Here is a 25,898-nt window from a genome sequence, read left to right on the forward strand (position 1 = left end):
TCCAGGCCAACAACACAAGTGGGGAAGAAATTACAAAACAACGAATCAGGATGTTAAAGAGAGACCATCTGGCTTGCTTTGCAACAAGACTACGAACCATGGCAAGCTGGTACATCTGCATCTAGGTACCACCTACACACACAACGCTGGCTGTAAATTTAGGGAAACGAGCTGCTGTTGAAAAATAATTGTTTTGGCTTTCTTGCATGTCACAAATTGCAACTGGGAGATCACACTCCAAATGGATTTCAACTGAGCCGATAGTTCTGTTCTCCTTCCTCACCTGAACCCACCCAATGGAACTGAGTAGTCACCCTAGCCTATAAACCCCCTGGGTTTAAGAGAAAATTAGGGGTGAAAATATATAAATACTTGTTCTATGAATAAACTTCTCCAAAGAGACTGAAATCGTCAGATAAATAGGGTTAGGCCTCGGAAGTAAACACCTGTAGGCTTGGAAATTCTGCATATGTTATTCCTTCAGATCTTTGCCTTAGTATCACAAACAAGTCTTTTTTCTCTTAATCCCACCAGATAACCAGCTTATAAATGAAAAGCATGCAGATGAAAAGCCTGTGAGAAGTATTGTTATGAGTACTGTCGCAGAATTCAGCATCGCAGATGCTTCATCAAAGGAAACCAAAAATGAGAAGAAATTGTCAAACGCAAGCAGATCATCCATTGCTTCCCTGGAGAAATGCAGAGAGTTCACCTACATCGAAGATGATGCATCAGTACGTCAGAGAGACAGCGATGGTATGTTTGATAACACACATTGCTTTTAAGCTCATTTCTAAATAACATCCATTTCAAGAGAACTATGTGTACCTAACCTGAAATAAATGCTTACATGCTGAATAGGAGATTCAAGACCATAGCCAAAAGCAGTACCAAGTTGCCTTGTAGACACATTTTATGATACATGAGAATCTGTAGATTATTATCTTAAATTGTCAGTGATACTAAATTCACAGAAGAGCTTAGAGCCTATGGAGCTGTTGTTCAATGAAGCTTTTGTACCTTTGTAAGCAGTGTTTGCACGGAGCTACTAATGTCAATATCAGTTAAAAGTGTCAAACATGGGCCTACTTCTTCCCAACAGCAGGGGCTGTTGCTTTTGCTATTGCAGCAGCTGCTGTGGTTGATGAACAGATGGTGTGTTTTGTGGGCTGGACATGTCCTATAAGGACTTTTTACATATGCAGTTGTACGGACCATTACATCCAACCCTGCCATTCTGCTGGTCCACCACCAAATCTCTCCTAAATCTCTCCTCTACAGCCTACACTGCAAAACTCATGTGGGTCAAAATGAGGAGATCTCTTCAAGCTCCGCCATGATTCTGTAGAAAACTGTTTCTGATGACTGAGCAAGGTGGATATATGTGGACAGGACTTTGGGTTAGCTCAGTATGGTCTGCATTTTGAAAAAACATACTTGAAAACAAAGCATTATGAAAGGTACCTACAAACCAGAACTGCAGCAGAGCCCCAGTAGCTCAAGTGCATTTTTTTTCCCACATGAACACTACATATTGCTAAAGCAATTTGCTCTGGGAATATTAATCATTGTTACCTTTTCAGAAAGGAAGCTGAGCCTTTTTATTGCAAAAGAGCACAAGTAAAGGAGCAGAATGTTTGCATTATTTTTTATTAGACTCTCACAGACAATAGCCTAACCAAGAGAAAAGGAAGAGAACTGGTTGTGCCCATTACAGACCATGGGCCATGACTCCTGGTCATGTAAATGCTGTACCAACCCTGATTTTAGTGAAATTATGCTGAGTACCAGCACCCAAGGAGCTATTCCTGGTTATTCACATGGGTGTGGGAAAAAGTGCTTCTGTGAATCATTTTTTTTTGTTTCTTACGTATGCCTTTTGCAATAATGGCTTAGTATCTTATATAAAGTAGAGTTGGGTTCTATCATGCATTTCATATTAATGATCCCCAAATTAAGAACTTCTAAATACAGATCATCACAATAAACTGCAATGCTTTCAAGGAACCATTACCGTCTCTATTGTAACACCGATCCCATAATAAAAGGAATGTCTCTGGTACATCTATTAGAATGCACTTAATTTCAATTAAGGCCATGAAGTATTTATTCCATTTAAGGGACTCATCCCCTAGTCCAGACACTATTTTCTAAGTTTACTGAGTATTGGATCAAGCCCCTCAATCACACACAGGTGAGTACCATGTGATGCAAATAACAGATTTTGTACTCCTTAGAAAGCTAAAAGTGAAGGAAATTAACAAAAAAAACAAGCTGTGCTCAATTAATAATGTTAAGGGCTGGATGGAAGCCAAGAGAACCAAAGGAAGCCAGATTTGTGATTGTCACTGCATACTCTGCTCACTCTACTCTGACAAGTTACTGCTTATTTCACACACAAGGCTAAATCTTGCTCGCTGATGCATGGAGAACCTCTGAAAGCAGAGCAATAGCTGAAGAAATCGTGGACTTGCTGAGAGGGGAGCAGATCCAAAGCTCATAGGCCTCGCTGGGGTGACCCCAGTGGCACGAGTGAGCTTTGGACCAGGCTCATACAGAGCTTCATCTGCCTGAGCAGAGAGTGAACTGACAGTCACCAGACAAGAACAGGAAAATTTAGAGATGAGGCAGGCTAGCAAAATTATTAGAAGTTCTTCTTTTGTGGTAATTAATCTACTAATGTAGAGAACGAGAGCTGAGGTCATTGTTCTCACCGAGATAAATGCAATAATGCCTTTTCGCAAACAGCAGGGAAAACAGAGGAGAAAACAGGAGATTGCATCTCCTTTTATGCAGTTTGTGGCTAATTTATTTTCAAATATATAAATGAATGCATAGGAATGGATGTTTAATTGCTAATATCTATTATTTATATACATTACCCCACTTAAAACAGGACAAAAAAAAGCCTCACACATGCAGATTTTTTGAAATGTGTTACATCCATTATCACAGTTCATGGTGTGTGCTCTGATGGGAATTTAAAAGCATCTTTACTGCACATCACAGACTCTGTGCTGAAACATTACTTTATTATTAAAATCTTGTGCTTTTTGTGTGCTCCCTTTCCTGGATGAGGTCCTAAGAATTGTATCTATTCTCTTAAGATTACATAAGCACCATTATGGCTAACGCATTCAGGAAAAAAATGTTATTAGAAAACAGATCTTTGGAGAGAAAAAAAATGGAAAGGTATAGGAAGGAAATTTCATAAACATAAGATACTTAAGAAGAATAGTCTTAATTACACCATGGACTACTGGATAAAATGATTACATTTTCTACACTGTAAATTTCATACAATTAAATGCAGCAGTGTCACCTTATAAAATGTTTCAATTTTATAATTATTTCAGTTCATTTACTTAGAAAAAAATATAAGCATGAATTTACTAAGTATCACCAAAATCCAGTCATTCTTATTCAACAGAACTGACTTAGAAGTTAGTTGTGCTTGTCTGAACTCAAATAGATCTTGACATATTTAAATAAGTATTAAAATTGATAACATTGGTGATGATATGCTACTTAGAAAGAAGTTCAATCACGTTATTCATTCTTGCTACCTGCTATAGCTGCTTTATATATACATGTATATAAATATAAAGACGTTGGCATGATTTCTTAATTTTGTTTTTTTATCAAGAAAGCTTTCTTCAAAAAGAAATAAAAAAAAAAAAGCGTAATTCTGGAAACTTCCTGGCAGTGAACTTTATGTTACGTGAGACAGAAAATGCCACAACAGAACCAATGCAGTTGAATGAGTTCACAGTTAGTCATTCTAGGGCAAGGAATGCGGTTATAACCATATGCTTTCCTGAAAGAACCAATGAAAAGACATTCATATTGTTGAAGGCATTTTTCTTTTCCAAAAAACAAGGAGGGAAAAAAATTTGAAAGGTTTGGGTCTTTGCGCTCCAACGAGATTCACACAGTCAGAATCTCACACCTGCTCAGAGCCCTGCTGCACTCCAAGGCGCATTCCCCAGATGCTGTTGTTTGAACTGTGGGTAGTAATTAATTGATTTTCGAGGGGAATGAATAGAACAGAACAGAAAGTTTTTGCCACAGGCAGCCAGAGTTTGGGGAATACTCGCTGTCTCCACACAGACGTCCTCACTGATACTATTTTCCAAACTTTTGTCTCGTTGCCCAAGCAGTTCAAGAACACTTGCTCCTCTGCACTTCACCTCCCCAGAACATTTTCACCCAGATTATTTTACTATTTTCATGTCACTTTATTTTTTCCCCCAGGACAAACAACGTAAGAAATACTTCCATAGAATCGACTGAAAGCATTTATCTCATTTCTGCGTAGTCACAGTAGCCTAAACGTGGGTAATCAAGCAGGCCCTTTTTCTTATGTCTTGCTGCTTTTCCTTTTTCTTAGATGAATGCGCAACACTTATCCTGGCCTGCTTGTTCTGCCAGTTTTGGGACTTTCTTATAATGCTGCCTGATACCTGTGAACATTGGCTGACAGATACCTGTTGTCCATCCAATAGATACTACCAGACTTCCAACGAAGACCACTCCAACAACGACTGCAACTGTGACTGTGACATTGATTGCAGCCTTTTTGAGTCCTGCCATGAGACTGGTGAATGCCTGGAACTTGCCATGGAGATTTCTGAAGTTTGCTATCGCTAATAGGAAAATATTAGACACAATTCCTGAAAATTGCCCGGAAGGAAAATGGCAGAGTACAAAGGAGAGTTTTTTTTTATTATTATTTATTAATAACAAAAATAACCAGAGTGTTTGCCAACCAGGACTATGTGCATCATGCTGCTCCCACCCTGGAGGTCTGTATATCTGTACCATACTGATTGTACAATAATAAAGGGCAAAAAAGGGTCTTCTCCTTTGCCATAGACAACAAGAGAATTCCTAAGTGCCAAGCGTACTCAATGCTTTATCCACTTTCAATGCAATGCTTTTATAAACCCTTAATTGCTTTAAACATGGATTTTCCCCATTCACAAACACAGGACAAATTAGGACATTCTTTTAGGACTGATATATACTAGTTCATCTTCCTAATGGATTCATACATAAACATGTATTACACATTGTTGGTTATTATTAATAATGTATGATACAGCATCATTTTATAATTAAAAATTTATTTATTCAATCTCTTAAAACACACTTATATGCTCAGTTTAGGTAGAAAAGAAAATTAAATGAATTAGAAACCATGCTAGCTGTAATTACAGCAAATGTCTCTAAAAATCTCCAGTGAATTTTGTAGAGGAAGCATTTTAACAGGGTAGTGCAATTCGACAGCGTATTAATGTGTGTGCCTATGGTTATGTAATAACAGGTTATGCCTATTGTTCATTAGTTATAGGAAAGGGCTCCTTAAGTGTAATTAGCCTAAATGGGAATTGACTGCACACTTTCAGAGGAGAATTACCCCATGGATAGCCAGTAACTCCTTTGCCTGATTTTCATCTGTAAGAATTCTGCAAGCAGCAGAATATTGCCATCTACTCTAGTGGAAACAGGCATCTCCACCTGCGCACAAAAGATTACAAAATGACAGTATCTATCCTGGTTGTGCTTTCAAACTCTCTCTATCTCTTTTCTGATGGCAGGTCTGATTAATAAAAAGGAAATACATATTGCACATTACACATATGACAACAAAAGCATGTAAATTCAGCCGCCTCAGGGTGCAGAACGATTGCATTAAGCACAGAGGAAAATACAGAGTTGCTTGCTCACATTAGATATTTATAGACTAACACCAAAGACCATGTTTGCTTTGTATAGTCACTAAAAGTTCTCCCTAAAACCCCACTGATCTCAATGCAGAATTGCCTGGGGAATCCCAAACAAGAATCCTGGACAAGATGCCAGGACACTCAGCTTTGCTGAAATCATTGAAGCCACTTGTTTAATAATCCGAGTCTCAAATCTCTAGTCCTGACACACAAATATTTAATGAATGGAAACAAAGACTCATGTGAATTTCCATCCTCCCACCCCCTTCTGGAAATTCATGCTTTCAGAAAATTGGAAGTAAGAAGGAGGTAGAAACGTTAACGATCTTTGTCAGATATCTTACAAAGCTTAGTGACCTCTTAGCAGATTAAACGCCTTTTTTTTTTATAATAAATAAAAAATGAGGTGGCTTTGAGGACAATGAACCTTAGAAGCATAGCAAACAGCCCAGCATACCTTGTTTCTGTACTCCTTCCAGGATATTGGTGGGGAGTAGGATAGCTTTGCTTCTTCTAATGGCAACATCCTTTGTGAGTTGCAGTCACCTGAAGGAACAAAGTCATTAGTGCTTAATTGTCGTACCTGTGCCAGCCTGCCAGATGCGGTGGGACCCAGACACAGAAAGTGCTCACCACCACCATCTGCGAGGCTCTGAATTTGTGCACCCTGGGCTGAGCAATGCTGATTTTTAACGCTTCAGTTTGTATTCTCCCACGTGTTTTTGATCTTAAACCTGGCCATACCATGACTAAACTGTCAGGGCAACATACTGGGAGCTGGCCACAGGCTTGGATCAGTCCACATCTTGCTGCCACAGGTCATCTTCGACAAGTTGGCAAGCAGACACGTGTGACTACAGACACTGACCAAAACCAGTTAAGAGTCAGAAAAGGAGAAATCTTGCCCCACATATCATTTCTAAGAGGAGTACCAATACACACATTAGTGATGCACACAATACTTGCTGCTGATGCTGCCATCCAAAACAGTGGGATTTCATATGTGCAAGGGCTGGAAGGAGCCTGAGAGGAAACCAGTTCTCTTCAACTGTTTCCAGAGTAATCATTATAAAAAAAAACTTTATGTTGTAATCCATTGGTTGGCAAACTGAGGTCATGTCTATTATAGGGCATGGGTAAGGTCAAAGACAGATTTACAATGGACATGTCCATAGCCATGGCTAGACAGGATATCCCAACAATATGAATTGAATTACACTGTGAAAAATATTAAAAACTGCTGATGTCATGAATAGGGGTGTTTTAAACAGTGCAGCAATATCTTCTTGACTAAAGTATACAAAGACACATTGCTCAGTTTCCTGTTTTAGGAAGTAGATTTTCAGTGGCCTTCTGTATAAGCAACAAAATCTTGAAAAATGTGTTAATACTTTTTTCCATATTTAATGGTTTTCATACCTTATTTCATGTAGCAGAGGAGAAGCAGCTGCTCATGATGACTTTGTTTTCTGTAAAACTGCTAATTGTAGTGTTATACTTTCATGACACAGGGACCACTCAATACACTGATTGAAAGTCAGATTTTTTTTCCATTAAGCATTCCAGAAACTGGATTTCCTGTTTGGAGAGCCACCCTATTCCTATATTAAACGGACTTCCTCAGCCAGAGAAATACCCATTTATCAGATAAGAACATGGGTAGACATTCCAGTTAAAAAGAAATATCAATATCAAGGAACAATTCAAGGCGCTCTCTGCATTTTTTATTTACTGTGGAGAAAGGCCTGAGCATGCGAGTAGGAGGCGTTCGGTGGATGGCTGTTCTGAACATGTTGGACTCAGCTGTGCTCCCAGAGAGATGTCAGCTCTGCAGTGTGTGAAACCGGCTCCTCAGAACAACAAATAAACGTTACCATTTTGCAAACGGGAACATCGCTCCGACACGACGCCTCTCCTCAGCACCATAAATGAGCTGACAGATTGGTTGGGGGAAGAGAGAGACGGAGATAATAACGAGGAGCTATATTGCTACCTTCTACAGGAAGGGACCATAGGATGCTCTCTAAGGATCTCCTCGTGGAAACGTCTCACTGATCTCATCCTTTAAAGGAAAACGTCTATCTCTTTTCTGTGTGCTCACAGGACACAATACTGATTTGGATGCAAATTCTTTACAGCAGAAATTGTCATTTGCTAAATGTTGTACTGCACCCAGCACACAGAGGACCCGATCAAAAGGCGTCAGGGTGCTTCTCAAAGGTAAAAGAGAAGTTATCTTAAAGGAAATGAAATTCTCCAACTGAACATGAGCCCTTCCACTTGTAGTTCTGGTGCCTTACTCTCCATGCGCAGTAGGAGTCCCTTAGATATGAGGTAAACAAAGATTAGCCTGCGTAGTTCTCCAAATAAAGGAACGGAGCAGATCATGTTATCTCTTTTGACTTTCCTCTACTTCCTAGAGCATTTTGATCATTCATATTCTCTTCAGCAGTCACAACCAGAATAATCAACCTCTTCCAAATATCAAGACAACAATGACTCTTGCCTTAACTTCAGCGCTGCTTAGGAGATTCAGGCTGCATGCTACAGCAGAGCTCTAGAAAACGTTGTTTCTCAGGAAGAAAGCAAAATATGGGAGCAAGTAAGATGCCTGCAATCATATTTCATCTATTGTTATGCCTGTATATATTGAAAACTTTCAATACTGTTTGACTAAGAATGTGTAACTATTAAATTTATCTTTTAATTACATGAAATGGGTGGTTCCAATCTGCCTTTTGCACTGCTGTAATTTTCACCTATGTCAAGCTGTATTTTAACTCTCTTAAATGCAAGGTAAGTTTCCCATTATGCAAGAAAATCAGGTTACCACACAGACTGGGACCACCAGGCACTGCTCTACCATAACTCACAGTAACTGAGTATTAATCATGATTAATAGTCTATCATTCCTGTGGTTAAAAATATGAAAAAAAGGAAGGCAGGTTATTGAAAAACTGCACTTTCTCTTTGCATACCTCATATAATTGCAGAGCAGATTATACGGAATTCAATATTCTGCCGGTAACAATCTAGATTTCCTTCGCGTTGCACGCGAACAGGAATCGTCACCATCTGATGTGTGTTCTGTGGCCTGCGCGAAATGAGTTGGTGGGTGCAAGCCAACTCATAATGGATGTGTGCCCATCGCACAAAAAACACCATTATAATTGGTACCCTTAGGAAAAATGCCAAGGCCTGAACGTAAACGCAGTACTTTCTGTCCCAAGTGCTAGCTCTTCCATGGTCAGAGCTGAGGCACAACAGAAAGAGCAATGCTGAACTGCACCTACTGCCTCCATAAAAGGCCTTGCTCCCCTGAGGTACCCACTGGCACCTCAGATTCCCCTTAAAACCAGGAGAAAAATCACCTTTAAGGGTCATTCCCAGCACACCTCTCCCTCCCACCCCTGCCATGTCACCATGGAGGGTGCAGGAGCAGGAAGCGAAGCAGAGGAAGTGGCTGTCAGGATATAATTTGTCCCCTTTTTAGGTGTGGAAGAGAGCTAAGAGAAAAATATCAGCACTAAATATAAAGTATTTATTCAGGAATCCCCATCTGAAATCCGAGAAAATGTTGAAAGGCAGAAAATGTTGAAAGCCACAGTTACCATTTTGTAGGGCTTTCCTGTGGAGAGCCACCACACACCTTGGATTTCAGAAGACTGTAGACTTCTAACCAGTTCACAGGCCACACGAGTATCCTGAATAAAATAAAATAAATAAAATAACATATCTCTCATAGACACTCTGTTGATGGCCTGCCTGAGCAAAGCAGTTTAAGTGACAAAGTAATATTGGAGAAGCCTGCTTCCTTGTCAGAGAACCTTGCAACTGAAACAGTCAGTCATGTCCTCGTGCCAAAGTATATTAAAATGACCATGGTAAAAGAGAAAGAAAAAAAAACTATACCTTGTACAAGTGCACAGGAAAATCACCATCAATATCATTAAGATGCAGACTCAATTTATATTGCCAGTTTTGCCATGATTTCTATGAAGTAGAAAATAATGCCAGAGAGCAGTGAAGAAAATATTATTAGATCAACTGTATAAAAAGCATGAGTGATTCCATTAGCAAGCACAGCTGAGAAAAGACAGGATTTAAATCAAATCTAAACATGATAAGATTATACAGCCAAAGTGACATGTCCATTTTAGAAAACACACAGGATAGGGAAAGAAGCAGCAGAACAAAGTAGAGTTTCTCCTTTACGCTGTAAAATGTGGTGGCTTACACAACATTCAAAAACCTGATAGAAGCATCCTGCCAGCTCCTCAGTTTTATGCTGTACTTGTTCTAGCTAAATAACAAGTGTGAAACTAATATACAGGAAGACCTTTCTTCATCTTTATTTCGGTGTATTTGTATCGTTCATTTCCTCAAAGTGTCAATACGCCTTACTGCTTGGTACAGTCACTGCACACACAGACGCGCCTGCTCAGGAAACAGCAGAGCTGCCCACAGACCCCCTGTTTCAGATCCTAAAAACTTTGGGGATGTTGTACTACGTCTTTGAGGACAAAGAAAATGTGCTGAAAGTTGGTATTCAGCAACAGAGACAACCATTTAAAATGAAAGGCCCAGGTTTTCTGATCTGTTCTCTTTTGGAATAGAAGAGCTTGCCCTGGATTTCAAGAGAATTTTCCTTAAAAAAATGTAGCTGGAAAAATCTCTCTCCAAATAATGATTTTGGCTAGTACAGTGTCCAGCAGACTTTACTGTATACAGACAGTGACAGGTAAAGAATTAAGAAACAGAGAGAGATGGCATTTCTTTTGGTAAGGTCACTGATAACAGTTGTTACAGGTTGTGCTCTCCAACTGCTCCCTGGAGCAGGTTTCTTTCCAAGTCATCTTTGTGGCTTCTACTGCATCAGAGGCAAATGAGCTGCAGAGCGCAAGGAGGACAAGCACAGGTGGGCCTTTGCCCCAGCTGCTGGAGCTTTCTGCTTCCACACCACTGCCCACTCCTTTCCTCGTTTACATCCAGGTGGACTCTCTGAAATAAGTTTCATTTGTAAGGGATTTCAATGCCGTTCAAAATCAGGAGTGGAAAAGGACATGCATCAACATTCGCCTTCTCAAATATATAATCAAATATTGATCCATTTTCAATCCCTTGATTTTACTACGCATTTCAGAGTTTCCTATATTTTGTAACCCATACACACCATAAAGTCATCACTGAAAGGGGAAGCTGGAAAAATCCAGCTACCTTTCCAAATGGAAATCAAAAGATATATTTTTAGCTACGTTAAGCCAACTGCATGCAGCTCTGCACACTTATGTAATTCCAACATAAAAATAATCCATAATATTCCAGAGGAACAAATCCAATTCTTAGTCATATAAATTTTCATATAAGTCCATCAAAACCCATTCCAAAAATGTCTCAGTCTCTCTGAGCACTAGAGCTGGAACAAAAGAGCGAGTCCTTTAAAATGCCTTTGGAGCTTCCAGGGATGTTAAATCTAATTGCCCTTAGCACAGCACCGATCCACAAAGGTTTAAGTCATGGAAAATGTATTTTACCTTTATGCAAGATATACTACGCAAAGTTTATCGTGGCACAATAAAGCTAGATCTAACTTTGTGCACATTTCAGACAGAGAGAAATTAACCTTTGATGCTTCACTTTGACTGACTAATCAGGCCAGAAAAATGTGTCTTCTCATTGCAGATATGCAATACTATATTAAGTTATATGACACAGTACAGTATGATATGATAAAATATCAATTTGTGCACTTGAGTGTGTGTGTACGTAGAAATCCATATTTATACTCAAGACTATTTATAGCAATGCCTCTGTGTTCCAAGAAGCAAGAAATGATGGAGAGTGGGCAAAGATTAATTGTGATAAAAACCTTCATAAGACAAAGCCAGATCAGCATTATTTGTTAATACTTTTAGAAGCTGTATAATTATCAGAGCTAAAGTAGAGCAGAAATTTTCCAATAAAATGGTTGGTCATGACAGAACGATCATTTGCTTAAACTGACCTTACAGCATCACAGGCAAGAAAGTGTTGGGAACCGAATGTTTCCCTGGAAAGCGCTGCAGGGCTTTGGCAGCCCACAGAAACAAGAACCCAGTCACTTTCCTGGGAGCCTGGAAGTCCTTGGGATTCAGGTCAACCATCTGTGCCATTGCATTCAAATGTAAAATAAGAACTAGAATAGAAACCTTCCTTTTTTTCCGGAATGAGTTTTCTCTGACCATCCTTCTATACGAGCTCTTTCAATTTCTAATGTCTATCTCAAGCAGTATTTTTTCGCCAAACTTCAGAATCCCTGGTGGAATAAAAACCCCTAGCTTTGTGTGTAACAGCTGTGTCAAGACCAGTGTTTTATAGGCATGGGAGGAGACTACGTCTGACCCAGAGGAGCTCCTAATTTTAAAGACAGAAAGGGGGAAATGTAAGACTGTACAGTCTGCAAACAAGAAATCAGGACTAAGGGACCAAGGGTGGATTTCTCCCTGGAGAACTTTATATCCTCAGCTAGGAATCTGACCTGTATCAAGGGGACCCCAGGGATGAGACGTGTTTATAATGCAGCCAAGGACTCTGTTTCCTAGGTCCAATCCCTTGGCACACTCAACACTCCTAAGAGGTGTCTACTCCATAAAGACCCAAGAAAATTTAAGAAGCCTTTAAAAAAAAAAATTTGCAATGGCATGTCTTAACCAACATCATGGAAAAGTCACGCTGCTCTGTATATAGCCTTCAGGATTGTGTCTGCAACACTTGAAATCCTGCCCAAGTCTGGCTTCGCTCTCACTAACAGGTACTCTGTGTGCTTCTGCATCTTTTCCTACAAGCAAATGTTGCAACTTTCCTATTGCGACAGCTGTAATAGGCATTCACTTTACTCTGTTTTTCCTTAACACTCCTGATTCCTTTTATATCTAGTTGGGAATACGCTCAAGCGCTAATGGCACTTGTTCAGCCATCCAGAGAAGGCACAGCGTCGCCTTTCTAACTATTTGTATTTCTTCATCTTGGAAATCTGGACTTTGCTGAGATCCAAATGCCTGATATTTAACTTAGATTCATCCCTCTTAAGGTCAGAAGACACCATTAAAATTATCTGGCAACACAAGATCAACATCTACTTGGAGAGAGGAGGTTTTAAATCAGTCATTCCTTCCTCCTATTTCTGTTTGGGCAACGAGAGGAGCCCAGGTGCCAGATAATTAAGTCACCACTGGCAGATGAGACAGGTGATAGACCTGCATCCATATGCTGTCACTTCTAGTTTGGTAACCTCAAGGGATGTGGCTTGCTCTGCACAATAGCGATCTGCAGCTGCTGGTGTTTGCTCATCGGTCAGCGTGGGCTCCTTCTGCCACCACCTGATGGAAAAGTCCCCAGAGCCTGAGCAGAAATGGAGCTATCAAGGCTCCAAAGACATCACTTCATAGAGAGGGACCTGCTCACACTCAGTGCCTCCCACCTGCTTTGTGCTCTTGGCCCTATGGAGAGGTTCCAGGCATAGGGAGCGGCACCAGCACAGCCCTGCAGAACTGCAGACAGCCTGAAATCCCTTGCAAGACACTTCCAAATATTTGATTCTGCACATGAAAAATGTCTTGAACAGTATATAGGAAGAAATGGCACTAATAAGCCCTATGAAACCCATTGGTAAGGCAAAGCAAGGAGAGCTGCAGGGGAGCTAAGGGAACGTGGTGACAGCCAAGGAATTCAGAAACTCCTTCAGCAAACAGAGACGTACCACCACCCAGGCAGGTCTGACATAAGGGTTTTGAACAGGAGCCTTCAAACTTTTATTACTAGGCTTCTTTTTGTAAGGCAGGGCACAGCAAATACTCCATTTAAGGCTTCTGTGGAGTAGAACCAGAAATATCCAGCCTTGCAAATATCCTCAGCAGCCAAGCGCAGAGCCGAGACATGCAAAATGAGCGCCCGTCAGCTCGGTGCCAGCACAACAGAAGGCAGAAGTGCTTCAAGGAACTTGTGACAGGTTCTCTGGATGCACCAATTCGAGACGGGCCAATCCCTGCTCGAAATGTGCAAACTCTCACACTCCTTGGCATGACCGCACAGCCAAAATGCACATTTTTTAAAGGATTCAGAGAAAACACAACCAAGGGGACAGGAACGCAGAAGAATTTGGCAATGGGAAGCAGATGCTTCCCGGGGAGGAGACAGGACTTAGTTCGAAAAAGGTTTGAGGAAAAAACTTTATATATAGCAATGAAGTTGCTGAAGTCTGTTGTGTTGTAGAATATCTAACTTAGAGGGAGGACCGGGCTCTAAACAGCCACACCTAGGAAATCAACTCTTAAGTGGCACAAATATCAGTGCCCTGGGTTACCTACAGCCGCCGCTGCTGGCAAACACCACAGGCATCCGTCACAACCCAGGTTCCCCAGGTTTTGCCACTCGCTGCTCCTGACAACCCCTCGGAAACCCTGGGGGTGCTGTACTGGAGATGCTGACAGCCTGAGGGTGAGCTGGTGTGCAGGGCTGGGGAGAGAAAGAGAAAGGGAGGGGATTAAAATACATACGAGGCACACGCCAAGCAGACTCCGAAGAATACCAAATTTGCCGGCAAAAAAAGACAAACTTGACCACTGGTTTTAAGAAGGGCAGTGGTACAGCTCTGTCTTGCTCCTGGCTAGTGGGGTTCAGTTTTTGGTTAACTTTGAGCAAGGACTGTCATGGTGCTGAGCACTGAAACCACAAGGGAAAAAAAGGGTGATAGACTGACCTGCAAGGGATGGAGTTCCCTACCTAAAAGGGACAGACGTGGCAGATTTTAGGGGAAAAGACCTAGTACAGGGCAAAAAGTCCTAAGAGAGAAGGAAGAGGGAAAAAAACTCTTCCTGTTCTCCTTTATTGCACTAAAAAGGGCTTGACTCCATCCAGAGGGATCTTGGTTGACTTTCTTTTCATAGGCAAGTACGAAATACATTATTCAACATGGACTTCAGGCACATCCCAAGTGGAGCCTTTGCATCCTTCGGTAAAAAAAGAATGAGATGCTCGCTGTCCTCTGGGCTTCAGTCCTTCTCATACTGGTGTTAATTTTATTTTTCAGGCTGAACAAGATCACTCCTCATTCACATCTTAACATCTTAGGGCCTCCTCATAAAATTAGCCTGGGAAAGCAAGACGATTGGACTGAACATTTTTGGACTTGCCTGGACTTTGGAACACTGTTAAAAACCTCGTGTTTCCTTGGAAGCCCTCCCCCTTCGACCAAACTAAACCTGCTCTATTTCCACCAAGTGTCACAAGCTCGTTCCCCTCTCCAGCGGGACCGGAGAATTTCCTTCCTATAAAGCAGGGTTTAAAGGCCAGCTGCACTCCCGAGGCTTCAGCAACAGCCCGCAGCCTCCAGCACACCACGTGCCAGAAACAAGCATCCACACAGGCTCACAAAGGCTGTAAAACATCTTGTGCAGAATGGGAAAAAAAAAAAAAAAAAAGTTAAAAAAAAAAAATGCCAGGGAGCTTTGCCAAACACTTTCTGCTTATTTGCACCGATGCCAAACACTTTGCAATCTTTTGCAAGGGGCATCAGAAAGTCACCCCGCAGCAGCCCAGAGAAGCGGGGACGTCCCTCCTGCCCAGAGCCTTGGGGAAGGGCTGGGGCTGAGCCCGTGCTCCTGAGGAGCTGTGGTACCTTGGAAATGTCTGCTCAGAGATCAGGCTGCCTGGTGCCCCTGGGGGAAAAACTTTCGTCTGAGGCACAGTTTAATTCTGGGCCTGTCCCAGAGCCTTTTTGCAGCCCTGCTGTCCCACCCAAGTGCCCTGCCTCAATTTCCCCATCCAAAAAGCCATCAGTATGTCCTTTACCCAGCTCTCTAGGGCACTGAGGGAACACCCACTTCTAAACTGCATGGTTTAGAAGCTGAGGAGCAGACAGAAAGGAAAATACAGGACTCGAGCTGTCCTCCTGCTGGAGATGACTTCAGCTCTGCAGCGGTTGGCACTGCAGGGAGCTGTGAGAGCAGCCGTGCCCCAGACCTAGCGTGAGGCTGGGCCTTCAGGAGGAGCATTTTTCCCCAATCTGGAATGTAGGAGGAGGGCCTTACAGGTACAAAGAGGAACCTTTTACCAGAGAAGTATTTTTATTTCTCGCCCAGAAAGAACAAAGACTGGAGAGAAAACGAACCAAGGGGTTAGCTGGCTTAGGCTATGCACTTTGCTTCTCTGAAAGGAGCTCAATTTGCCTGTTGCAGAGAGAGAAAGAGGCAGTTTTAAGCCCAGCCCTTTTAAGCAGCAGAGAAAAGCCCATGTCCTGGCTGGGGCAAGCGTCCTGGGAGCATCCTGCACCAGGAGCCCCAGGGAGAGCCCCAGCAGCAGGGCAGCCCCAGCTCCTGCACTGCTGGGAGACACGGGGAAGCTTTTCGTCATGCAAGAGTCATTTCTTCTGCTGGGGGAGCATTCAGAAGCCACAAGGGGCCACACAGACACCCAGGAAGCCTGTTTGAGGCAACAACACCACAAACGAAAATACAAGGGAAGGCACAGACAGGGGGATACAGGCTGCTCTGGGGTTCAGGCAGCCAGTCATTAACCCCTTACTTCAGCGTGGTTTTATTTCTCTATACTACCATTTTTTAACCAGCCTCAAGAATCAAACTCAGCCCTTCTTCGAATACACCCAGAACACTCAGTTCTGACGGGGAAGCACGGAACAAAGAGGTCCCTGCACATCAGGGCATCTTTCCCTCTCTCAGAAGTGTGGCTCCCAAAGCACTCCCAGGTCAGCCCAAAGCCGTCCTTCAGACATCAGATTTCAACCTAAAACACATCTGTGACTACTCCTGGCCTCCTGCAGGCCAGCACCCACGTACGGAAGCAAGGATGTCCGTGCTCACGGATGCTCCAGCACCATCCCGTGCTCCAGCACCATCCCGTGTGCCTGCCCCGGTCCCTCGCCGCCGCCCCATGGCTGCTGACGCAGGGCTGGCTTTTGTCAAAACCCATCACCGGGACTCGGTTTCCCCCCTGCTTTGAACCTTCTTACGCACAACATTAAAGCCTCAGATTTGTCAAAACACGCGGAGGTGCTGCCAGAGGCTGAGCAACTCATTTTAGTCCCTTTACAAAGCCATCTTAAGGGAAGAAACAACATGTCAGGGCGATGCCAACAACTGACTGTACCAACAAGGAGAGATTTGACGTACTTCTCTGTGCCGCAGTGACTGTTATAATAAAAGACAGCAGTGCATTAGTGAAAGATTTATGCTACTGTTTCAACAATGGAAAACATGAGCTTTGCTGTATCCTCATTCACACCGAGACAGGCAGCGAGGGCATGTCACGTCGCACCATTTCCAGGAATGATGTTCCAGCAGCAGAAATGCTGATTTGCCGGTGCAAGAGATCGTTCCTGGAAGCAGCAGAGACCCTCACAGTATTAGCGCTGCGGAGGGAGAAGCTCACTGCTGGAGCTCTCATCCCAGGCTGGTTGGTGGGAAGGAAAGGTGAGCCAGCAAGGCTGGGATTGCTGCCGCTGCGCCACGGCCCCGCCGCGTGGCACCAGCCTCGCTGGCACCGCCGCCGGAGCCCTCCATGCCAGCCAGAGCCAGTGCCAGCTAATTGAATTTGCTAATGATCCATCCTCTCAAAACCCCTCTCGCGCTGCACCCACCGTTTTTGCGCTTGCAATTAAATCACAAGCGAAAAATGCCATGTGGTGTCATTTGACATTTAGATGTCAAAGGAACTGATTGACAGGGGGGAAGAAAAAAAAAAATCAACAGCGAAAGGCCCGCTTCTGCCAAACCGGCGGGGAGGATGCCAGCGGCGGTGGGAAGAGTGGGATCGGGGCCGGCGGGATGAGGGGAGGTGGCAGGAGGGCACCCAGCCAGGGGGTGGCGGGGAGGCAGGGACCCCTTGCACGAGGGATGCTGTGTGCAGAGCCTGGGAGGACAGAGGTCTCCCTCCTCCAAGGGAGGCTTTGACATCTCGGTAGTTTTCACTGTCTCTGTTCAGGGTAAGGAATTGAAAAATTAAAAGAAATTTTTAAAAAATCTGAGCAGAGTTAAAGCAAATTATCTATTTTGATCATTTTGAAATATATTCTGTAATTTTTTAGCTCACAAAATGCTTGGTTTTAGCGCAAAGAATAAAGCCACAAAAATTTCAAAACTTTCCTATTTTGCTTTAAGTGTCAAAACCTGGGTAGTTTTCATAATTTAGAAGTTGGTTGCTTTTTGTTTTTAACTCAAACCCTTTTCAAACTGGAGAGATCCAGCAGAACAAGCCCTGTCCTGCAAAAAACCTCACCAGCGGTAAATATGATGTTTTTCAATTGGGATTAAAAAAAAAAAAAGGCTCAGGCTGAGACTCCTGGCGAGCCCAAAAGAAGGAGACCTGCCTCGGGGTCAGGGTGAGGTGGGAACGGGAATGGAAATGTCGGGCCAGGAGCGCAAAGGCCAGCTGTGAGCATGGGCAACGTGGAGCTGCATCTTTTCTTCTTCCCATGAGGAAAGGTTTGGGGTCACCCGCTGCAGGCAGCCTCCAATCCACCCACAAACACTCAGCTGCTAGAAGGGTGTAAAGGGACAAATTCCTATAAGAGAAGAGAATATTAATAATACAAAATTGCATTATTTCGTATTTTAGCAAACTTCAGCTTTAACAGACCCACAAGGTTTGGGTGGGCTTCAGCTCAGCCCCCACAGACCAGCACGGGCACGGGCATGTGTTTTAATGGAATGGACAAGGTATGCTCATGGAGTTAAAAATAAAGCTTTGGGGCTTTTTTCCTTCTCTTAGATGCAGGCGGGGCTATAAAACCCTGTTAGCATGAGTCAGAGAACCAGACTTGGCGAAGCTTGGCTTGCCACTTTAAAAACAGAGCACTAATTAAATCAAGTAACAACAAGGAAAAAAATATATATCTCTTTTTTTCCAATAACTAATCCAGCCTCAAATGAATTAAAAATATTTTACCTGGACTCTATTCATGTACAGAATAAAGCAAAAAACATTCCTGAAAAAAAAAAAAATCGCTTGGCAAAAACCTAATGCAAATTGTTCTAGCATGAAAGTGCAGGCTCTTCTTTGAGCAGTTTAGATAGATTTAATCACAAAGCCAAAAGCCTCCTTCTCTGAAGAGAGGCCAAATGAATAGCCCTTGCTTGGGTGTTCTTTGCAGGGGAAAGGGGATGTGGGGACCATCAGAGTCATCCTGAGCATCCCCAAAAGTGTATCATTTATCTTCTGACACTGTATTTTAAATTCTGGTGCAAGTCCAGCCTTCCTGGTGCAGAGACCTTGCTGTCACTTCCATGCCCTTGCTGGGTGATGTTACACAGCCTGGGCACAGCACCATGGGTGTCTCGGCCCCAGTACCATACCTGTCCCTGTGTTCCTGCAAACATTTTAGGAGAATGAGATCCTTTTTGAGCTTGGTGGAAAAAAAACATTGATAATTCCAGTACTCTACATTTCCTTGGTGCTGTTCTTACAGATTATCTTCCTTTTTGCTTCCTTTTTTTTTTTCAATTGTACATTGTTTATTAAAAAAAAAAAAAAAAAAAAAAAAGTCTTAAGAAATGTATCAGCAAAACAAAAAAAATTGTGAAAAAAAAAAATAAAATATTGGTAATGTGACAGGAAGTAATATTTGTCTAAGCAGCAGCACCCCACTCACAGCCCCAGTTAGTGACCGCCAGGCTTCACGCAGGAGCCATGGAAAAAAGTTTCATGGCTTGTGTCACACAGCACAGCTGATCGATGCGTTATGGGGTTCACTTGCCTCTAAAATTACTTTGGGCACAGCAATGCCCAAATCCAGCCCGGTGCACACGGCAGTCATCCCATTAACTCCAAGAGCAATCCGCTCGTGTGAGCAGAACGAGACGGACTTGCCGGGGAATTTCTATCCACACAGCGAGCAGTGATAGACACAAAGCATGCAGCCCGCGGTTATTCACTCTCAAGATTTATTTTTATGGGCAGCTCTTTACAAAAGGATCTGCAGCTGCACACCTACAAACACTCAGGCCAGTGTTTGCCCGGGTGCGAGCCCCAGGGCGGCAGAGGCACACCAGCTCCTCTCCTGCTTTGTCGGCTGCCACCAGGGCTCTGCGGGACACCTGCAGGTGTCCACCTCACCCAAATCTTCCGGGAACTTTGGGGGTGAACTTGGCTTCAAAGTAAATGCCACCTCTATTCCAGCTGGGGTACACCTCTTGCATGAGCCTGTCCTCACACTGTCCTGAGCATCTCACCTGTGTGGATACGGTGCCACTACACTCAGCAAGGAATGGAAAATTCAAGGGCCATGCCCAAAAGTATACAGGAAAAACAGTACTGCCTGATGCTTCCCAAGTCCTATCCGTTCTATCCCTTGCATCTTTTTACCGAAGGCATCTATTTTTTTTCCGAGTGCTCATTTAAATTACATTTAATAAGATAGGCATGTCAGATTTTGTTTACAGAAGTTTATTGTTCAAGTCAGCGGGGAAAATAAAAATCTATCGACTGTGGCTTTTAAACAATATGAACGCAGATTTTTTTTTATTAGCACTTTATTTCAGTGCAGACAGAAACATCACTGACTATCACTGTTGTTTACTGTTAAAGGCACAGCTCCTACTGCCTTTCCACACGGAATATTCCCATGGCAATCAATGGAGGTTTAGCATAAAGAGCAAAATATACTCCATCATGTTGTCTCTCTATATAGTAAATGCTAATTTCTTGCCAACTATAAACTTGAAAATTTCTTGCTGTACATTGCAACACAAACCTATTCTCAGTGTGTAATTTAAATTTGCAAGATGTGTACATTCCCAGCGGAGAGTCATTTGTGCGTGTGCGCGCGCACGCCTGGGTATATGTATAGAAGAAATGAAATGTTAATGACTTCTCCATCTATGTTTCTAGACTTGTTAGCTTTTCCTACTAGTTCTCTTCTGCCCTTCAGAGTGCTAATTGTGCCTGTAAAAGTCCAGGAAATTTGTGTCATAAATAGTTTCTGCCTATTATAGCCAATGAAACACATATTGAGACAAATATATGGGACTGACTCTCGAGTTATTTCACTGAAGTCAATGGGGTTACTCTGCATTTTGATTTTGATTTGGCAAAGCATGTGGTCTAAAGTTGGTCTTGGAGACAGGAATAAAATTAAGCACATGCATAAGTACTTGTCTGGGGCTTTTTGTTTAATTGGTTCCATACAGAGAGCAGACTTTAGCTAAATACATTTGATACGGTTTCCTTCTGATTTTCATCACTATAGATAATAGCTTATAGTAGGAAAAGCGTACTATAAATATCACACATTTGCCAAAGAAGGGGCAAATAAGAGGTACTGATGCTGCACTTGAGTCAGCTAGTAGTGCAGAATTTGATGGCCAGGTTATTGCCATCTGGCTATTAAATTCGCTGATAGGTTGGAATAAAATATGCTTTTATGCATTAACTAATGAATTTAGTATTCAAGAGCAAAGGAAAAAGAAATCCTTTGGTTTCTCAGGTGTTCAGAAGCACTGCTATTTCTCTGCCATTACCCATTCCCCAGTATTTTGCGTCTGTCACTCTCTCTGGTGGGTATATTCAAACCTTAAAGTTGTTCTTTTTTTTTTTTTTCCCACATGGTACAGAGCTGCATGCATGTGTGTTTTTAAATAAGGGCACCTGCATAAAAAATGTCTATTCTCATTAGATCCATTTTCTCAATTAAATTCAAGTTTCTGTGTCCAAAAGGCATAAATCTGGGTATCGATTTAGTCATAAAATAATGAAACTCCCAGCAGTCTTCTAAACCCATTTTACTTGGATGAGCGTATAAGCTTTTAAAATATCAAGTTATTCCAGTATTTAATACACATAACTGCTTCCAGAGGTCTGAAGGCAATAAGGCATATCTTCCCCACTCCATTTGAAGCACTGCAGCGAGAGCTAGCCAGCACCTTACTACTGTTTTTAAGGCTTTTGACAATTTTATTCAGTGTGAGTTTGATACTTTCTGAACAGGGGCTATATCCCCTGAAGCCAAAATCAATAACCTATCGAATCAAAGCTCTGTAAAGTACCAATGGACTCCCAGTGTTTTGCTCCCATAAATAAAATTCAGCTCAACTCTAGGCTTCCGAGCCAGGCTAACTGATCTGTTCCAATGAGTTAACTGTATCGTCAGCGTGTACTTCCAAAAATCTCTTTTTAGGCAACAAAATAATGATCTATTCACTGTAAAGTAAAAAAATCAAACCCAGTTTCACTTACTTGTGTTCAGAGAACAACTCTAAATCCTGTTTCCCCCACACAGGACAATATTTCCCTGCACAAGTGCGTTCTTTACCTTGTTCAGTCGGCATGCTGAGCACAGCACACACAACCTCAATGTAAAATAAATCTTTGATGTTTCTTGTAGTCCTATTTTGACAAGTTAAACTGGATGGCACAGCGCATAGATCAGTGTTGGTAAATAAACTTTAAGCTACATTGGCCTCTTACTAAACCCTGTCTAATCTCAGGGCAGTTCGAAAATATAGGAAGAATGGTAAACTGGAGCAAATTTTAAACATGCCAGTGGTTTTATTTGAATCTTTTCCACTCCTCACACACACGCTGAAGTTGCTGCTTGATAAAACAGAACCTCAGAAAGATGAGTATCTTAGGAGTTGAGAAACCTTCTCTTCTGCTACGAAGTGTAATCGTGCAAGGAGCAACTTACGTTGCTAAATCAACACGTACACCACACGCTGCTTTTTTCTCCAGCCGAGTTTAACAAACAAACCTGCCCTGCATAATGCAACAAACAGTCTTCAATAACTAGGAGCAACATTTCATAGTCAGTGGTTCCATAACGTATTTGATCTGCTGATGCAAGCTTTGGGGTTCTTTTCCTTTCCTAGCTTGCCTTTAGCAACAGAAAGCTCAGCTCGCTGCTGTGTTATCCCAGGGTTTACACAGCTGCACAACCAGAGCAATGGATCCTCACTGCGTGTTTCACTGAGACTGCACACACAGAAAGCTGAAGCAACGTGGTGATGAATTATCCTCTGAATACAAGTATTCAAATTATTAATGAATATGCAATACAATTACTCTTAGTAGTTTCATATCTTAACTCCTGTTCATCAGAAAGACTATTTTCTAAATATAATCTTAAGGTCAGCATATAAAAAAGAAGTATGTAGCTACATTTCACATGCTGTTGCATATTAAAAATAAAAATTAACACCTAAACTCATCAAAATTGGTGTCTTTTAGTTCTGCCACCCCTCTTCTCACTCTGATTAATGCCTCACCAATAGAGTGATATAGTTGCTAATTTTTTCTCCGCATGGCATTTGCGTACTTCCCCTAAAGCAAACATCACAGCAACTTATTTATATATTGATCTCTCTGGTGTCCTCCAGGAAAACAGTTCCCTAACATTGCATTCCTCCAGATGGGTCTTCATATTCTCGCCTGTTCCACTAGTAGGCTCAGTTTTATTAACTCTTAGAGTGATTCTCCAGACCCAATAATATCATCTGCAATGCCCTCCTTCCACTATACATTTTTTCTCTGCAGCTAGCAAGGACGATGCCCAGTTTTGGAGGGCTGAACAGCTGCCGAGCAGGACCACGACCTTTGTTTCTTGACATCTCTTGTTTTGACCCCTGCTTCCTGGTCGCTGGAGAGATGATTGACTAAGTGTGCAGGGAAGTCCATTTTTAGTACAGTGGACTGGAGCACGGCATGACAAACTGTGATGTCTGAGTTTCGCGTTACACCATCTGGCCTGCCATTTCCACAGCCTCACATCAGAGTCCTGATGATGTATGTTTAAGCTTGGCACTATCATTTATCTCCTATCTTGTGTTTAAACAGATGCAAGCTGAGTATAACAGAAAAGGAGACCTTGATGCAGGAGTCGCCGCAGAAAGCGATGCTCTTGAGCTGTCTACAGGCTCCAAGATTAAGTGTAAAATCTGACAGGGAGGATATGTATTAAAAAATATGTGTTGACAGAATGATTTAACTAATATTTTAAAGGCAAAACATCAACTGCATTTCCATATCATTTATAACGTTAGTGAACAAGGTACTACAAAGCAGACTATCCCCTTCTGTCACCATCATCTTATTCGCAACTTTATTTTACAGATCAAGAAAGTTTAAATAAAAGGAAGCTCTGGAGCCTGATTTTCAGCTGCTGTAAATCAACCCAGCTACAGGGATAGCACCAGGGCAGACACATTAATGAAGTGATATCAATTTGCATCAGCTGAGCATCCAGTTCCTAATTCTGATACAAGCCTTTGCACACAGGGATAAATTGCTGCATCACCAGGAATACAAGACCTCGGTGATTAAAACGAACCCTTGAAATGCCACGGATGGGAAGGCAGGACTGCATGGCCTGCACCACACACATTCATCGGCCAGGAAGAGGAGAGGAAAGGAGAAGGGTCTGCCTTGTGCCATGAGGCTGTGCAGTGGGGCTGGGTGTGGGGTTCCCACTGACCCGAAGATGCTCAGATACTTTTTCTTCGTCTTGCATTGAAGTACACATCTCCTCCTGGACCCAGCTCACATAAATCAGCAAATCCAAAGGATTGCACACTAGCTTTGGAATCAGCCACTGAAACCCAGATCAAGTCCAAACTAGAAATTCAACTAATTGCAATGCTAAAATTAGGGATGTGAGCTTGCACTCTTACTCCATGGAAAGAGGTAGGCACCACCAGAAAGGAATGCAGCACTTGTAAGCTACAAAACAAATCCTGTGGGGTGCAAAGCTCATTTCAGTGACACCAAAGGGTTGAGCAATTGCACTGTAGCTTGGAAACCTGAGCCCCAAAAGCAAAAACATCCCAGAGAGAACTAGCAAATGGCTAGCAATGCAGTCAGATGGAAACTTCTTGGGGAGAGACTGGAGGTTGGAAGGTGAAGAAAATGTGATGAGCAGAATAAAATAAATAGGCGACAGAGATGTAAACAGTTCGGGAAGACTGAACTGTACAAAACCAAGATACATCACCTTGCTAGTCTGTCAGCATTGGTATAAGCAGCAGCAGCGCTTTCACAATGCCCGTGGGACATCCCAGTGCCAAAACCAGACCAGGAGCAGCCGCGGCCCCAGGGGACATGAGGCAGCAGCCCTGAGTGACACACACCCTGCAGCAGCTCCTGAGCAGAGAATTTTCAGCCCATATCAAAATGTTAGCACTTCATTTTGTGAATGGAGCTATGCTTTTATTGCATGCACAATTAGCCTTTCGTATTAGCAACTTCCTAGCAACTCTGTTTCTTAAAATAGGGACTTACAGTGCAAGCTTTTATCTTATATAATCCCTTAGAAAAAGATAGCTCAGACACCTTTTGGGGGTTTAAACATCAAACCTTCAGCTTGAGACCTGTCTTTATCAAAGGAACTAGCAGCTCTATCTAGGGTTTATGTTCTTTAGAGGAATTCCAAATTGCCTGTTTTTTATAGACTACCTACATAACAACCTCCTACAGTATTTAAATTTTTGTAATTTTCTACTCCTAATGTGATATTCACATTCAAATGCACAGAGTATTTTACATTTATCTAGTTAATATCATAGTTATGTCTTTCTTTAAATGCCTGTTATTCAACATCTTATTAATAGTGAACTGTTGTGGTTTTTTTGTTATGTTTTGTTTTAAACAGAAACTGTATAAATTTAGTTTATGGTGATTTCTTGCGTCTTTTCAGCCAGAAGAAGAGCGTTAATAGCCTAAAAGACTGTATTTATAAAACATGTTTGTCTATGGAACCACTGATGTATCATTATTATGGGAAAACTAAAGCATTTTCTTGACTTTTCTTCTCACAGATGTTTCATTTTTAAGCACTAACAAACATGACTCCTCTAAAACACACTTGCTGTTTAGTACCAATCCTTAGAAATCATTTTGGCATTAAAACAATAAAGTTCTCCCACACAGAGCATTTAAAGTCTTCCCAGGAAGCTGTCCCAAAGGCAGAGGTGATGGCAGGGCCATGCCTACCTTCCCGGTCCCGCTGCCATGGGGTCCCAACACAATGTCCTCTTGGCCATCAGCTGCCAGACACGATCCCATCCACGGTGGTGCAGAACCCCCAGTGCGTGAGTTATGCAAGTGGGGTTCATTTGGCTCAGGGAAACATCTGATTAACAAGGAGTTTCCCCTGCCTCCTGGGCAGGAGATTAGGGAGGAGAAGCCAGG

At 42.3% G+C, this 25,898-nt stretch overlaps 1 protein-coding gene and 1 long non-coding RNA gene across 3 annotated transcripts; one reads left to right on the forward strand and one right to left on the reverse strand.

Moving 5' to 3' along the window:
* The first annotated feature begins 244 nt into the window (after positions 1 to 244).
* Positions 245 to 7,326, forward strand: MDFIC2 (MyoD family inhibitor domain containing 2). Of its 2 annotated transcripts, none has more exons than XM_068694735.1 (3): positions 245 to 448; positions 535 to 756; positions 4,391 to 7,326. In XM_068694735.1, exons 2-3 carry the CDS (start codon positions 591 to 593, stop codon positions 4,648 to 4,650), a joined length of 426 nt encoding a protein of 141 aa, XP_068550836.1. In that variant the 5' UTR covers positions 245 to 448; positions 535 to 590; the 3' UTR covers positions 4,651 to 7,326. The 2 variants fall into 2 exon arrangements, with proteins under 2 accessions (XP_068550836.1, XP_068550835.1); XM_068694734.1 differs by having other exon boundaries at positions 246 to 424.
* Positions 6,178 to 25,898, reverse strand: LOC137862546 (uncharacterized). The gene is made up of 3 exons (XR_011100387.1): positions 25,701 to 25,898; positions 9,379 to 9,433; positions 6,178 to 6,275 (listed from the first exon to the last, which is right to left on the reverse strand). It is a non-coding gene; the product is annotated as an uncharacterized lncRNA (long non-coding RNA).

Source organism: Anas acuta, chromosome 11 (genome assembly GCF_963932015.1).
Source record: "Anas acuta chromosome 11, bAnaAcu1.1, whole genome shotgun sequence".
NCBI lineage: Eukaryota > Metazoa > Chordata > Aves > Anseriformes > Anatidae > Anas > Anas acuta.